General features: G+C 33.2%; 1 protein-coding gene across 2 annotated transcripts in view; it reads right to left on the bottom strand.

Annotated features, from left to right (window-relative positions):
- Positions 1–11544, bottom strand: part of LOC149548153 (RabGAP/TBC domain-containing protein) — a 59097-nt gene extending 47553 nt beyond the window's left edge. For both annotated transcript variants that reach the window (XM_089792180.1, XM_089792181.1), the window contains exon 1: positions 11363–11544. In XM_089792180.1, coding sequence (XP_089648306.1) covers positions 11363–11458 — 96 coding nt within the window. In that variant the 5' untranslated portion in view covers positions 11459–11544. The remainder of the gene's footprint in view (positions 1–11362) is intronic.
- Positions 11545–18217: the final 6673 nt, after the last annotated feature.

The following is an 18217-nucleotide window of genomic DNA, read 5'->3' as shown; positions in this document are numbered from 1 at the left end:
CTAATAGGAAGGAGGTAGTTCTTCATGGCCTTTTTAGTGGAGACCCCATGGTTGTTTCAGCCAAATGGATGGAGAAAACTTTTCACAAATATAGTTCATCGAAGGATGGAAATCCTACCATGTTGAGTCCATTTTGGATAAACATAGCAAGGTGTTCATGGAAAGTCCTCCTAGTCTACCACCAAATTAAGGTTTTCAGCATGTGATTGAGCTTCAAGGAGTAAAGCCCATCATCGCTACTCCTTATGAGAGTCCTAGCAGATACAAAGAAGAGATCAGTAAGCCAATTAAGGAGTTGTTGGATATGGAACGAATACATCCTAGTATTAGCCCTTTTGCTTCATTTGTAATGTTTGTTGAGAAAAAAAGATGGGAATAAGAGCCCATTATCACTACTACTTGCAAGCATCCTAGGAGATACAGGGAAGAGATCAAGAAACTAATTAAGGAGTTGTTGAATATGTGATGCATATATCCTAGTGCTAGCCCTTTCGCTTCATTTGTAATGCTGGAAAAAACTAGTGCTAGCCCTTTTGCTTCATTTGTAATGCTGGAAAAAAAAGATGGGAGTATGATAATGTGCATTGATTAAAGAACCCTCAACAAATAGACCATCAAGTATCCCTACCACAGCCAAAATCAACGAGTTCATAGCATAGTAACATTAATGGGGATGTGTCCCTCCCTTTTTGCCCCACGTCCTGAAGAAAGGGATGCACCAGGGACTTGGGGACTCTGCTCCCCCATCCCCAGCAGTGCCACCAAATTTTGCCACCTTCATCAAAGATAGGGAGACATCCCAATGTTGACTACTTGTTGATTCGACTATTTATGTTCAATGTTCGATGTTCCAATTCAATGCAATATTCAACTATTTACTCTAGATAGTAGGGAGTCGTGGGAGGGGAAACCCATCTTTATATCTTATATTGCAATACATCTTTTCATAACTAGAATTTTGAGTACCATATGTATACAATATACAACCCCTCCCGTCCCTTGCTGTCGTCCCCAAATTAAGACCTCTTTGTCTCACCGTCCCAAAAACTTATCCCCTTGTTCCGCTATCCCCCCATCCCCCAGGGCGGTGTAACTATGGTTAATAGATATGAGCTTCATGATGTGGCATACTTTTCCAAGATCAACTTATAATTAGGGTATAAGTAAATAAAGGCTAGAAGTGACGATGTCCACAAACAACCTTCAAATGTCACCATCGGCGCAGCAAGTTGTTAGTTATGCCATTGGGTCGACCAATGCACCCACCACCTTTTAGTCAAGAATAAATCAAGTATGTATTAAGAAATTGGAAAAGTTTGTGTTGATTTCTTTGATAACATCTTCAATTCAATAAAGCATAGGAGGATCATATGAGGCACATAGACAAGGCGTTTGGCATACTTAGGAAGCATTCAATCTACAACAAAGCATCCAACTGTGTGTTGGTTTGACCGGAATTTAGTGCCTACGGGTAAGAATGGATGAGCAAGGCAATTCCAAATTGGCCTAGACTGAGAAACTTGTGACATTTGATGGAATTTGTAGATCTTTATAGCTACTATAGGAGGTTATTAAAAGAGCTTTCATAGTTTGTGGCCCCATTATGCAAAAAATTTGATGAAGAAAGGATATTTCTCTTGGAGCCATCCAACACAAAGTACTTTCGACGAGGTTGAATTGCATTCCTTTTCTGAGGGATTGCAAAGCAATATTATTTTCAGAATATATATATTTCAGCTGGATATTGGTATTTGCTGAATGATTTGGAATTATTTGCATGCAAATCTGTTGTTAAAATTTATGTATTGTGTTTTGTGAATAATTGGGAAACATATCGTCTTGGGGATGTTATAGTTTGCAAAAATTAAAAGTAGGACAAAATCTCATCAGCATTGAATATGTTGATAAAGGTGAAAATAAGATGCAAATGCCTTTTGGCTCGGTATCGCATACATGAAGGGAATCGAATAATTTTAATATTTTGTTATCAACATATGACATATGATACAGTTTAAATATTATTGGTGAGGCTTTTGTTATCAGCACTTTGTATGGTATGGTTTATTTGAGAAACCAGAAGTTCGAGTTCTCGAGCTAGGGCACAGCCGAATGAAGTTAGAACATGAACCAAGACATGCAGTTTGTCTTCGATGGCAGCATCTGAAACTTGTTTTGATAAATTGGACTGGGAATGACAAGAAGTTATGGTTTGAAATCACTAGGAAGAAGCAGTGTCACTGGGAGAGCATAATAGAACAAGAAGTTGTATAACAAACATTTCTCAGGTGTTTCCGTTCCTTTTTATTTCATTCAAGCATCATGTTCTATAAGTCTTAATTTTTTTTCTCAAGTCTTGTGAAGAAATTATTTGCCTCTTGTCTATGATTATTGTGATAATCCTAAAAGAGACAAGTCGTTCTCTCAAACCCTAATAAGGGTTTCTTGCTTCTTTTTGTCTGCTATGGATTTTGGCATATAGTGTGCTAGCATGGGTCACATGCTTGGTTATTTTTTCGTTTTGAGAATTTAAGCCTTTGTTAGGGTTTTATTTATCAATGGTGCCTGTGGTTCTTGATGTGGAACAACAGCGAAAAATGGTACTTTTGTTTAGAATTATGTAAACACTAACTAAGGTTTAAGGATTGTTGAGTTAGTTTGCTAAACTGTGTATAGCTTATGTTCATCATTTCAATTTTGGGTTGTTAATTTCTACTCTGTCAACAGCCAAGTTTTATCCTTGAACCATAGCTTTTTGGGTAAGTGTTTGATACTTTTGAAATTCTTCTCTTGCTCAGGTATACAAAACATTATGGTAACAAGAAGATTATGAAGAAATATTATTAAGTTTCATTTTTTTAAGAAGAGCAGTTTGTGTTTAGTTTGAGAAGAAGATGATCATTCAATTTTGATCAGTATGACAGTTTATTTCAATTCAGAAACAGAGGTTATTATATGTTACTTTCATAAACTTAAAATGTACAGTTCAGAGAAAAATAAATAGAGAGGCAGAGGGGATTATTGAGACATATTTCAGAGATGAAATGCTTTGTATTGATTTCAATATACAGAGTTGATAGAAGAATACATAAAGTGTATTGCTGTAGACACGGTATAAAATACATGCAATGATATAGTGTCTGTATTCTTAGATCAAGTGAATACGTGTGTTATTAAGAGAAACAGTGTTAGTACTTTGTGTTGTTTTGCAAAGAAGTTGGAAAAAGTAATAGCCAATGAGGCATATAGTCAGTGAGACAATTACATGTCATTTTGTTTTACAGATCATTTCTTTAGAGCTTACATAGTATGATCAAGATTTAAAAAGAGTTTTCGAAATAAAAGTTGTGCATGAATATATATATATAACAAAACTGATTTATTATTTCAATCTTACTATTATATATGTGTGTGTGTCTATATATCTATTAAATATATATTAAATTTATACATATATATCTTAGACCATAGAATATTTCTTTATTCCCAATATAATTTCAACATAATACTCCATAATCTGAACCCAACTCAAAGATACTTGCCAACAAAATATATCATTCATTCCCTTTTAATCTCCTTCTGGTGAAAAGAAAAGAGTGTATTTGATAATACTTATTTTCCCATCATAAGTAATAACTTCCAAGCTAAATCCATTACCCCTGTGAAGAGTTTAATGTATTTTATATCTTCTGATTCTTGAATGATCAGTGTACGGCTATTTTATGTTATCTATTCTTCCATTTTTATCTCTTCCTATAGAGAACATCAAATATATTGTATATTCTTTCATCTTCATCTGATCCAAATTCCTTTTGATCAGTAATTAACGTATTTTTATATTCCATGCTGCTGACAACAGTTTGGATGTTGATTATACATCTTAGAAACACAACAGTTGCCCTTCTTGAATCCCCATAAGATGTCATTTCCACAAAGTACCTCTTCAAGACTAAAAACATATCCTTTTATGATAATTAGTAATCATTGTTTCAACATAGGTTAACTGCTGCCTTGGTTGTTATAAGACATGCCTTGTCATTGCCAATAATGACTGGTTTATAATTGTTAGTTGGTCTTTTACCCATGTTGCTAATTGATTTAAATTTTTAATAACTTTGATTGACTTGCTAACACTATCTTCTTTGCCATCTTAACCTTATTCTAGTGTCAATGCCATAGTCACCCATCCCATGAACTCATTTTCTTGTATCTACCACCTGTCGCTGTCTTATGATTTGCATATTGATCTTTAATAATTACTCCTTAGAAATATATCTGATGCTAACATGCTGCCATTTGAAGACTCAATAGTTTCATTCATTTGCTACCTTCCCACGACTATTATTTTCATCTTCTACCACCAATTATTATCAACCTATATTTTCACTGTTCATTTTGTCTTGTTCCCTGCAGTATGCAGCATAGGCTTGATCTGTTTTGTGTGTTCACTGAAAAAGATAAAATACTTCTGTCTTTTATGCTACCCTTTTCTTATTCACGGCCTTATTCTTTTGTTCGATCTTCTAATATCATTGTCTTCTGATACCAAGCCCCTATTAATTCTCTGCTATCATCGACAATATATTTCATCCAATTGGCAATAATAACAAGTTGCTGTTTCTAATGTTATTCTTCTTGGAGATTGTGATTATTTTATAATTCATTATTATTTATTTGAATATTTATCATTATTATTCATTAATTCTTTTATTTATTGTAATATTTTAGTTTTATTATTATTAGGTATTATAAATTCCATTTTAGAAAGGGGATATCACACCTTCTACATGGCAGGTGATGAGACATGGCAAGACCCCTATTATTTCGGAAGTTGGTGCCCACTATTGGAGGTCCTTATTTTGTGGAGCTAGTTGTCATATGTTTCCAAACTGGCACTAAAACAATTTATGGCAACTTCTTATTACAACTGAAGACTCTTGATCAGCAGCTTCTACAAGAAAACTAAATAGGAATGAGCAGCTTTTGGTCTTGTATATTTTTTATGCTCAAAATATGGATAAGGATCTTAGTGTTGGGTAAGACTTGTTTCTAATAGCAAATTCTAGTTTGAAATCATGCATGTTGAGATTTTTAAGTAACAAATTGTAGTTTAAATTTATGCATATTGAGATTTTTCAGTTATCGATTAGCAGGCATATGTGGATGCCTTGCTTGTCTTTCTTTAGCAGTTGCATATCAGCAGTGAATGTGGAAGTGACACGGCATTCGTGGGTGCTCATATTGCTCTCCTATATATACTTTCTGCGTTTGTTCATTTTCTATGACTTGAAGATTTTTTTAGACACTTTATGCTGCCGGAATAATTCCAAATCTTGAGTATAAACTTTAAAGTGATAACTCCAAAGAGCATAAGCTCTGTTATTGTATTTAATTATTATTTTGTTGCTGATTGTAAAAAATACGATTGAGTTGGGTGTTCAGAGTGTGGGTATTTTTTTGAAAGGCTTTTCCCACATAAATCTATGTGTCATGATTTGCATTGCATACATGTTTTATTTGAATGTGCACTATTACTGTGGATGCTAGAGGGATTGAAGAATTATTTGCAACCCTCTCCTGCATTAAGTTTGCATATGGAGCTGTTTCCGCTTACCCAACATTCTTTCAAAGTAAAGTAGGTGATGCACCAAAATAGGAAATAAGCAAGTCTACAGGGACAACCAACAAATAATGCAAAACATAAACTTATCTCATATTACAAAAATCAAAAGATAGATCTATGGACTCCAATCTAAGCATCAAACATCTAGAAAGTACACTCGGACCTAGAGACCCATAGAAGGTAAAGGACTGCTTGCAGCTGGGGAAAAGGAGGCAACATTATTATTGGCACAGCAAGATCCATTTAGCACTAACAAGAGATCCTAGACCAAAATTTGTAGACTAATGCCAAGAATGCCAAGGATGCAGCCAATCTTCTTCATAGAGCCCCCTTCAAACAGAGTAGGATCTTCTTATTTGTAGTTCACTCTAAAGTGGAAGGGAAATCCATGGCCAATAATTCAACATGAAATCCAATGGTGAGATCTCAAGAGCATGCAGCACTTGTTTCTATGATCTTCCTTCACTTATGTTTAATCACATCAGACTTTGTTTGTTTTGTGCATCTCACACTAATATACTTGCCCCACATTCCTTGTTTTACAAGGCCACTCTAAGTCAAATTATTCCCACTCAACATACTTTGTAGGATTAAAAAAATTGAAGTCTACTATAGTAAAATATTCACTACAATATCTATAGTTATCCTATGTACTGACATTTTTTATTCCTGCTCAATGACATATTCAACCATCCCATGAATTCATTTCCTCACTTTTCTAAGTCTTTAATTTGATTGAATGTAGAATCTTCTTTTAGAATATATCTTCTAAATTAAGGGTTCATTTCCTTGCCTTGGCACTTCTCCTCTTGCTTCTTGCTTTTTCTCAGACACTGTTTCGTGCTCCTGCTTCTGTCAGCTCTCTTGCTGTAAGATCTCAGTCCCATAGACCCTTCTGTGGTCTTTCGTTGGACATTAATAGTATTATCTTGTCTTATCTTATCTGTTATATTCGATACGGATCTGTTTTATGGGATTTTCTTCTCTATGCCTCTAATCATCATTGTACCACTTTTATTATATACAAAACATTAAAACAATTCAAGGCACAAAAGATATGTGATTTCTGTGGTTTCTCTTTTGGTATTTAGACAAAATATCATGGGTCATTTTGGGTGGTTTGACAATATCATGGAAGTGACCTAAAATATTGACTCCGTCCAGCTGTTTGAATATTAACATGAACAGCAAAAAATAATGTAATCAAATTTAAAATTTAACTTGTGAAACATTCAATGAAAAAAATCACAAATGCAAATGACAAAACAAAAGCAAAAGCATCTTGAACTCCCACAACAAGTTATCTTTCAATGATACAGCTAGATTTAAGTAGACACCAGTCTAGGGCATATGAAAATCCACCTAGCCACTTGGCTCTCTCTACAAAAGCAACCATGTCCACTTGACTTCATACAGTCATCAAGTAGACTGATGATTCTCCTTGGCTGCTGACAGTAGGATCACTACCACCGTATACATGTGGCATCAAGAATTCCATAGATGACGAGCCACACAACACATTATGAAAAGAATTTCAATCTCTTTTACAACAAGTTTGCTCCTCTATAATCACAAACAAATTATCAACAATCAAGCACCAAGCAGAGTGATAATGAAATTTGTGCGTGTCTCATTACCTGTCAGCTTCCTTAGTTAACAGTGGGACCTGTTCATATATTATCTGCCTCACGTCATCAAGATAAAAGATCCTCTACTTCTTTCTTTACCGAAAATTGATGCTTCAAGAGTAACCAGCATTGCAAGGTAATTCTGACAGTACAGTATTGATTTTACCTGACCAAGACTGCAGTAGTACAAGAAAACACTCTGTAGATAGTGATACCAACAACAATTTCATCATTCCTAATGCAAACATCACTTTTATAGAGCAATTAGGCATGGCGGTATACTAATGTGGACTGTTGAATAATGAAATCAGATTTGATATTCTGTTAGTTTCAGTTTGCCACAAAAGTCATTAGATGTTTAAGGAGCCCAGCAACACTGCTGTATTCCAATATTAACAGTCCAAGGCTTGACTGGTTTGTGGATAGGAAAGAATGTTGCATGAAGGATAAGCGGAAAGAATGTTGCATGAAGGATAAGCATTGCAAATTGGTTGAAGAAACATTTGCTTCATAATCTATTCCTTCCTTTTGAGAAAAACCACGAGCTACAAATTTGGCTTTGTATTTTTCAATACTACCGTCAAGTGCATGCTTGATTTTGCATAACCATTTAGGAGAGATGACTAATTTATCTTTGGGTCTGGGTACAACATCCCACACATCATTTTTTAGTATAAATTGGTATTCTTCAATCATTGCATCTTTCCAAGATTTGCATGATAATGCTTCTTCAACATTTGTAGGCTTTGTTTTGATGAGTTCAAAAAGTAGAGCTACATGGCATGAATGATCCCTTGTTCTTTTGTTTTCTCTAAATACTTCATCAGGTTCTATATGATTTTCTTCTATCATTTTTCTGGCCCAAAGTGGTCTCTTTTTATTGTTAGGATTTCCAATGTTCTCTGAATTTGGGATGGAAGGTGTAATATGTTCAGTGTCATTCTCCCTCTTATTCTCTATTGAGGGATTCTCATCTATTTCAGTAGTAGGTTCTAAGTATGATTCATCAATGTTCTTGGAAAGATTAAAGGCAATGTCTTCTTCAAATTTTACATCTCTACGATTTCAATGGTCTTTTGTCCAGGGACATAGATCCTATAACCTTTGGTTGATTCACTATATCCAATGAATATACCCTTCTTTCCAGATGGTTCTAATTTAGTTCTCTTTTCTTTTTTAGGAATATGAATATAAATAGGAAACCCAAATATTCTTAAGTGGTTTAAGTCTGGTTTGTTGCCTGTAAATACTTCTTCAGGAGTTGTATTTTCCAATATTGAGTGAGGATATCTATTTTGAATATAAACTCCAGTATTAAAAGCTTCAGCCCAAAAAAAGGTATGAAGATTTTGATCATGCATCATAGCTCTAGCTGATTCAAAAATGTATCTTTTTGTCCAATCTGTGACTCCAATCTATTGAGGATTATAAGGTACAAAGAACTCTCTTAATCCCAACAGAAATGCAAAAATCTTTAAAATTTTCTAAGATGTATTCACCTCCATTATCTGATCTTAGGGTTTTGATTTTCTGACCAGATTAGTTTTCAACTAGGGCTTTGAATTCTTTGAATTTGGATAATACTTCGATTGATTCATTTTGTTTAAGGAAGTATATCCAAGTTCTCCTAGAGCAATCATCTATAAAGATCACATAGTAAAGACATACACTTAGGGAAGCTACAGACATAAAACCACATAGATCAGTATGAATGAGTTCATGTATAGAATTATATTTGTGTTCACTTTTGGGAAAGGACCCTTTTGTGTTTTTACTTAGGGCACATCCTTTGCAAATGCCTAAATAATCAGGTTTAAGACTAGGTAACCCTATTACTATTAGTATTTTTCCTATAGATGATAAGAGATGGAAACGAAGATGACCTAGTCTTTTATGCCATATTTCTTTTGTGTTGGATACTTCATGATTTAGGGCTAAGTTTTGATAATTACAAAGTTTATGTAAACCTCCATCTCTAAATCCAATGGATATAGCTTTCTTGATATTGGAATTCTTTGGCCAAGATAGTACTTTATCTTCTCGGAAAGTGATTCGATACCCTTGGTTAGCAAGACCGACGGAGACCAAATTTCTTTTTATACCAGGTACAAACAAAACGTTCTTAAGTTGAAGAATAATACTTGAATTTAGTTGAATTGAACATGTTCTAATACCTTTTACTGGGTGTGTAGAGTTGTCTCCAATGGTTACTTCTTCAGAGTAGTATCCTTCAAGCTTTCAAATTTATCTCTAAAGCATGTGATATGACGTGATGCTCTACTGTCTATAATCCAAGTGTTTTTGTTGGAGTTCAATTCACTTGAGAGTGTTAGATAGAATGCAAAGATTTCATCCTTTTCATCTTTGATTTCTGCTAGAGCTGCTTGAATTTTCTTTTGCTCTGGGTAGAAGATATAAGTGTGACCAAATTTGTCACATTTGAAGCATTATACTTTTGACCAATCTCTTTTCTTGTGTGATTTGTTGAATTCCTTTCTATTTCATTTGAATTTCTCTTTCTTTCCTTTATTGTGGGTATTGGCTTGAAGAGTTTGAATGTCTCCCTCTTGATTTAAACTAATTCCTCTAGACACTAATCTTGATTCTTCTTGCGTACATTCATTTTTAACTAATTCTATTTTAGGAAGATCAGGTTGAGAACTTAGACCACGAATAAATGTTTCCCAAGATAGTAGTAGTCATTTTAGGGCTATAATGCTAAGTTCTTTGTCATCTACTTGATTTCCAATAGTTGCAAGTTGATCTTTCAATTCTGAGATTCTTAAAAAATAAGACGTAATTGATTCTCCATTGTTCATTTTGATGTAGATCTTGCTTCAATGTTAGTAATCTACATGTGTTGTTGATTTCGAAAGTATTCTTAATTGTAGAAAACATCTCAAAAGCTGTCTTAAGACTAGATATAGAGGGGAGAATGTGATCCTTCACAAAATCTATAATAATCTTCATGGCTTTGTTGTTGTGCCTTTTCCATGTTGTTTTGTCTGGATCATTTTCTGGTATAGGTTTATTTGACTCTATATATTCTTCTAATTTCATCTCTCATAGAATAATCATAACTCGAATTTTCCACGATGCAAAATTTGAAGCTCCTGCAAGTCTATTCTCTAACCCTACGAGATTCACCATTTTGAGTTTGAATATATTTAGAATCTGATATTGATGATATTCTGAGGTTTGAATTTTTCTATCAGGATGGCTCTAATACCATGTAAAAGTATAGAATCTCTGATAGAGATCAGATGTAATATCTCTTTATGTAATTCTGTTGCTTCAAACTAATTTGTTGAGTCTGAACATATTTCAGACTGAGTTTCTAATCTAACCGATGATATTAAAAAAAAAACTAGTTGCGACCAGGGTAGGACCTTACACACAAAGCAATCATTAATTCCCGAAGACCCTGATAGTCTGCCTCCTTTCAAAGGTTGAGATTTCATCAACGACAGTAAACCCCGCAGAGACCTCTGCCTTTAGAAGGCCAACGCTCTTTCACTATGGGATGTTTTCAAAAGAGGACGGAACATCCCTCCCTAAAAAAATTTCTCACGTATGGCTCAAACAGCCACGAAAAACATGATTAATAGTACAGGTAAATTCTTTTCGAGATTGTAAAGAGGTTCATGCACCACATGGTCTACCCGGGGCAGATCAACCCATTGACTTCCTGACCATAAAACGCGTAATCCACGACTTTAGAACGACAATTCGACAGAATTGTGTTCCTAACCTGAACAAGGTTAATTCCATCCTGGTGATAGATGGGTCACAATGTGCGATCTGAATTGGCTATACAAAAGCACAAAAACTTCAATCCAGAAGCGTAAAGATTCTGGTAATCAATGAGACGTGAGAAAACAGCCCAAAAAAGAGATTCAAGAGTGAACTCATTGTAAAACTCTGGGCGCAATAAAAATTCGATAATAAGGTCTTATATAATAACATTTTCGTTTGTCTGACAGCCGTTCCTCAAGGTTTTATTCAAAAGGAAAGAGTCCAGATGTTAAATAAATGCAATGACGAGAGCAGGAGGTACTGTCACAGTTTCAATTGTAAAGCGAATGGAAAATGAAGCTGCAAAGAAAAATTAAACCTGCCGCTGCGAAGCTGCATAATCGGCGTCGTCTGCAAGGTCCTGTGAATCACTCCTATTTCCATTCATGTTTCTATTTCTGTCTACGCCCTCCATTATTCTCTCTAGCCTCTGGCCTCTTCTCGTTTAACTCATTTGCTTTCTAGGAAAATGGAAATCGAATCCTTCGAGGCAAAGCAAACAAGTCCCGTTTCCTTGCGCTCGTCTTATATTTCTCTATTGACCGCAATACCCACAATCGTATCTCCAACCTCTTCACATTGCTGTGGGTCCAAAACCTTTGGTAGCATTTAGAGATGAACCCCTGATTTTATTAATCTAATACAACGCAGAAAAACATTCTTATTATTATTAATTTATTTCATATTTTTGAGATTTTCTATTATGATTTTTTTTAAGTTTCACATATCCTCTTTCTATTATGAATCTTGATTATAATGTTGACATGTAATAATAACAAATTTTATAGTTCGCTTTATGCAAAAGTAAGACTTTGCAATTCTGCAAATATGGTAGCCCCACCTTTATCTATTATAAATTTAACTGCACTTAATATTAGTGGAAAAAAAAAATTATTCCAGAAAAATAAATTAAAACTAATATTTAATATTTAACTTAAAAACAATAGATATTTAAATAAATTTATTATTTTTTTTAGATAATATTAAATTTTAGCTATAGGATTTATAATTTACATCTATTATATATTATTCAATATAATATAAAAATAAGTTCAAATTAAATATTTGGTGTATATTACTAGCAGTTGATAAGTCCATATTGGCTCAATAATAATAAAAACTTTAAAAATATAATCTTATGTGAATAAATTATATTATTAATCATTTTTAATTTAAATAACATAATATTTACCAAAATCTTTAAATAGATTAATAAATATTATTTATTTAAATTTTAATTTATCAAATATGGAAAAATAATCATTTAAAAAATCCCCATCAAAAAATCTATTATAAAAAAAAAATAGAGAAATGAGAAAAAATAATATGAAAAAATAACGTCTCTAACAAATATTCTATTACCTAAATAAATTATAGAAACAAAAAGATAATATTGAAAGGAAAAATTAAACTAATATCTAAAAAAAAAATTAATAAATTTTAAAAACTAAAACCTAAATAAATTTTAAAAATTAAAAGTTAAATAAATAGAGATCACAACATGAGATAATAATTAGTTTTTAAATAAATAGGAAAAGAAAAATAATAGTTAAAAGTGGAGATTTAAAATATAATCTTATGTGAGCAAATTAGATTATTAATAATTTTCAATTTAAATAACATAATATTTACTAAAATCTTTTAAATAGATTAATAAATATTATTTGTTTAAATTTAATTTATCAAATATGAAAAAAAAAATCTTTGTGTCAATGTCCATTTTCTCCTCGCTGGATTTAGTATTAGGAGGAGAAGAAAGAACTTAATCTTTCCCCTCATCATCCTTTAAAGCTTCAGACTCAACATTTGATTCAATTTTTCTATTTTTGCTCTCCTCCACTTGGTCCTTACCAATAGACATGCCCTTACTTCCAAAGTAGCCTTCTAGGTTTGAGCTAAGGTCTCCCATTTCTATCTTATTGTCATCCTCAGCAAAATTTTCAGAATTTGTCACTTCCTCAACATTCTTCTTTTTAATCTCCTGCTTATGACCCTTTTTAGTGTTCTTACTTGTTGGAAATATATGATAGGTTGAGTTAATAAGAGGGGAGGGGTGAATCAGTAACCAATAAAACTTAATCTTTATTTACCAATTAATCCTTCATGAGTATTATGATTCAATTACATGCATGGAAAACTAAAAGCATTAAAACATTAATAAGAATTTGGCACACAATATGGTAACCCAAAAACTTTCTAAATAGAAAGTAAAACTGAGGTGGGGATGATACCCAAAAACTTTAGTACTGCAATATAAAGTTGGTCTATTAAGGCTTATAATGATCAATTCTAATGATCTGCCTTGTTAGGAGCAATAAAGACTACTAGGTCCACCTTGCAAAAAGATTTACAAACATACAATGAAGTATGCACTTGGTAAAGAGATTTACAAAAGATTGTTAAGTCTACCTTGTGAAAGGATTTAATTATTCCATCTGTTAGGATGAACCAATGGTTGATCTCTTATCTACAACTTGATTTGCTTAATGAGATTCCTTTAAGTGTAATAATCACCTTGTTGTGATAGATAAATCTTTGTTGCTCCTTATACCATTGTAGCTTTTTACTTTGCACTTATGTTCTTTAATACATATTTTTTTCATACTTCTATATATTTTTGGATGTGATACAATACATTACATATATACCAATCCAATTTACAATTCATCAAAGTTGGCTACAATACAAGTTTCACCAAAATACACAAAGTTGGCCCAACTACAGGTACTCAGGTTCTAAAGACCCACTTAGTGAGGTTCTGATATTCGGTAACCATTGTCAATGCTCAGCATCGTCACGCACTTGGTAGACATAGAAACTTGGCCCATACTAATCACTTCCAAGTAGTCTAAACTTGGTCTGCAATGGTGACTCGGTGAACACTACGAAACTCGGCATATAAACTGAATCACTTGGTTGACACTGCATAGCTCGATCAACACTATCACTACGAGATCAATATAAACTGAATCACTTAGTTGACACCACATAGCTCGGTCAATACTAGATTCACATTATTGAAGCTACAAACTTGATAAGCACTAGAGAACTCGATTTGCACTGAGAAACTCGGTAAACACTATGAAGCTTGATTTACACTAATAATCACCAACTTGGTAGAAACTACTCAGTGCAAACTGAATATTGTTCCTGGAACTCAGTAGCAATTGTAGAACTCCATAGAACCTGAATCACTTGGTTAACATTGTTAATTGTACAATAAGCTTAGTAGCTACTAGTCATCTAGATAAGTGTGTGTGTCACTAATAAACAAACTTGACTAAAATGTCAACAATCTCCCCCTTTGGCATTAGTGACAAAAATACTTATCAATCAAAATTAAATTCTCAAAAAAGTTTCAAACAATCTTTAGTCTCCATCTCGTGCCTTCAACTCAATAACATGCTCTATTTTGAGGTTTTTCAGAATTGCTTTTGTAAGAGATGTTAATCTGGATATCTATACATGTATAATATTATGATGCTCCCCATACATGTATATTCAATATACTTTACATGTTATATACATCTTTTCATCTTCTCCCCTTTTACAATATACTTTTCATGTTATATACATCTTCTCCCCCTTTTTAACATAAATGCCAAAGGTGTATGCTACATAGTAATGCCAAAATGTGACAAGAAGTTAGAATGTACCTTTAGAATTAGTGACATTATCTTGTCCCAATTTTTTTGCAACACCATGCTTGCATGCAATGCAATCTGTACTTTTTTTGATAGTTCCATCATATGATGAGCTACGAAAAAGTTGTTATCATGGATGAGAGTTTTAGCATGTGCAATATGTTTCTGCAATGCATCCATGTTTGGAAGAATCATGCCTTGTATATCTACAAGTGTAGCCCTTATCTTGGCTTCTTCCCTTTGCAATTTTGCTTTCATATCAGTAAAAAATATGGTCTTTGTGTAATGAGCAAAACTGCATCTTGGATCAAGTGACAGCTGGTGTACACTTGCCTTCAGATCTTCATCTATTTTGGAGAGTTTATCTTTGATTTCCTACATGAAGATGGATGTATCACAGAGTTTAAAAAATAGAGAGGTGAAATTGTTGGTAGAGGTTTCCAATGAGCTAAGAATAGTAGACAAGTCTACTTGGTGTATGACAATCTTTTGTGCAACTAGCTCCAATACTTTATTTTCAAATTTCTTCTCTGCTCTTTGCAACAATTTCTCTTGTCCATTCAAATCTTCATTGAATTTCTAGACCACTTCTACTAATTGAGCCAAAAGAGGTTGAAGGTAAAAGCACAAACTTGTGTCACCTTTTATAAAGAAAAGTGATATCAGAATGTGACAGTTCAACATTAATGAAAAAAAAAATGGTATTTACGTTTAAAATATGAAGATGATGTAAACTGATGAAATGTGTAGAATTGTATGAATTTTATGCCTATAATTTTTATTATTTTTTTGACTAAGAATTTATTCATTTTATTTTATTTTGAAGTCCCTTTTTTAAGTGTAAAAAATATAGGATGTAGTTCCCGTCAAACAAGTATGTGCAAATCATCTTTTTTTGTAATGATTTGAAAATATTTTATAGATGACATGTATAGCTAGTGCACAAAAAAAGAAATAATTATTTTTGATGTATATTTTCTTTGTTATAAGTACTCAAGTTCAACTTTGTCAGAATCCAACAATTTTTTCCTCCCGTCAAAACTTCCCTATCAAATCTATACCTTCTTGAAAAAAAATTACATATTCATGAAGAGGAATCTCTCCTCTAGTGATAAATATATATTTTTTATTTTTTTGATATGATTTACTATTTTTTTTTATTTTTTGAGAGAGCGTCTTCTGAAATGTTGAAATATCGACTTATAATATTTTTAGATTATAACATATTATAACTAATCAAAACACTCAAAAATTTATATAATGATGATATTGAATCTGAAATCTATAAAAGGGTATTTTTAGTTTTTTTTTAAAATTGAGTTTTGATAGAGAAATGAGATTTGACCAAAATAGGTTTTTGTATCACAAACGGTGACACAAATCTATGCTTTTACCCTTGAGAAGTGTCAGCCTCAGTGCTGAGTGCCTTTGCAAGAATGTTCTTTGCATCTTCAAGTACTTGATGTTCTCTATTCCTTTCTTCTCTAAGCCTTTGATGCTTAGCTTTCTTCTACAAAAGCTCTCCTACTATATGTATTTGATCAGGATTTAGAGTAGAGATATCCCAATTTGGGATAACTATATCCTCATCAAGATCAATTTCTTCTTCCTTATCTTTTCCTTTGCTAGAAAATTTTGTACTCGGTTGAGGCTTGCTCAATTGTCTTTGTACTTATTATTTTCATGCTTAGAATAGTGACAATAGTGGAAATGGAAGGACTGAAAATAAAAGTAGATATTGCACTTATTGAAGAAATACCTTGACGCTGAGTAACCAAAATTGATGAAGGAAGAAGCACTAACTGCTTGGTAGATGAAATGATGGTCACTTCAGTCAATGAAGTACTGAGCTGAATAGGTGCAAAGATCGGTTGAGTGCTTGGATTTGTAGTGTTTGACACAACCAACTTGGCAGTAGCTTTCTTTGAGCTAGATGGCTTTAAAGATTTTCTTGGAGAGTGAGGAAGTAAGGCTATAACCGTTGCTACAATCTTCTCAGGGTTAGTTTCCTCAATGCTCTGAATCTCAGGGAGATTCTCCTTGGTGGCTTCCTGTTCGTGTTCCTCATCATCTTTATTCTTGTCAATTGTTTCTTTATCATCATTTTTGTCCTCTTCTTCCTTGTCATCTTCATCATCATCCTTGTCACTAACATGAACAACAAAAACCCTCTATTTATGAAGATTGTAAATGTTCTTCCATGTATTGGTGGCATTCCTTACCATATGTTCAATGTCATTGATCAATATCAAACAAGTGTTAAATTTCAAAGTAAGTTTTTCTTCATTTTGCTTGATGGATTCTTTCACTTCTTTATCATTTAAGCTCGAGATGAGTTGCCTCAAAGTCTGCTCATATATATCTTTGGAAATTCTCTTTGCATGTTCCCATCTTGGCTTAATTTTCTCCATTAATTCATTAGGAATCTATTGTGCAAGTTGGTCTAGTGAATATTTCCATTTACCTATCTTAGACGTAACCATGTCTTCAACTTACTTCTTCTCTTGTGCAATTTTGGTTTCATACCTTTATGATTTAAAATTTTCCATGCCAACTCTAGAATCAATCTCTTTCAGTTTCTCTTAAAATGTGGGTGGAGGTCATTTGAAAATCACATCTCCTACTTCTTCACCCAATTTCAGTTCTTTCTAGATGTTCTTCTTGTAAACACTACAGTAGATGACTTGGCAAGTTTGGTTATGATAACCTTACCTTTCTTCTTGACTGGCTCTTCTTCTTCTAATTGTGCCTCATCTTCTGCATCATATTCTTCTATATCATCTCCTTTACCTTCTATCAATAGGAGAGTAGAGCTAGTTCGTCTCAATTTAGCTATCCTTTTCTTTCCTTTGTTGACAGCCTGAGGAAGCTTTATCTCTAATTTAATTCTTTCTTTAGCTTTATCAAATGTTCCAAAATATGTGGCCTTTGGATCCACAGGTTCATTTAACAATGCCTTAATAATGTCCCTGGTGTCATCAATATTGACCTCATAACCTAGAGGCTTGACCCATACAATTCTCAATTTTACTACTTGTATATAGACTTTGTCACAATCTACCATAAAACAAATATCATCCTTGTAGTCTTCTACAAGCTTCTTTGGAATTTTGAATCTATTGTTCAGCTTATCCTTGAATGCATAAAAATAGTTGTCCATGATACTGACATGATTTTCACCCATTTCTTCTATGTACTTATTGATTTGGTAAAGAATAGGCACATCTTTTCTCCATACAACTGTACCTTTTAAGGGGAAAAACTTTTGTACAAAGAAAAATAAATAGGTTAAAAGTTAACCAAACTTACAAGGCTTATTCTTTAAGGTTATCATGCTTTCCACGTTTTTGTTGAATTGGTTCAACATCAACTTGGCAAGGTCGAAGGACATGTTGTTCTTCACCACCTTGAAAGTGAGATACACTACTTCACATGATACAATATCAAGTTGATTGGAGCTATATATCTTGTGTGCAATTACATGTATTCCAAACTTTAGCTCCATATCAGTAACACAATTGATCTTCATA

Source organism: Cupressus sempervirens, chromosome 7 (assembly GCF_028749045.1).
Source record: "Cupressus sempervirens isolate cs-2001-9-10 chromosome 7, ASM2874904v1, whole genome shotgun sequence".
Lineage (NCBI taxonomy): Eukaryota > Viridiplantae > Streptophyta > Pinopsida > Cupressales > Cupressaceae > Cupressus > Cupressus sempervirens.
Note: the sequence above shows the minus strand (reverse complement) of the source record. Positions and strands in the feature narration are given on the sequence as shown.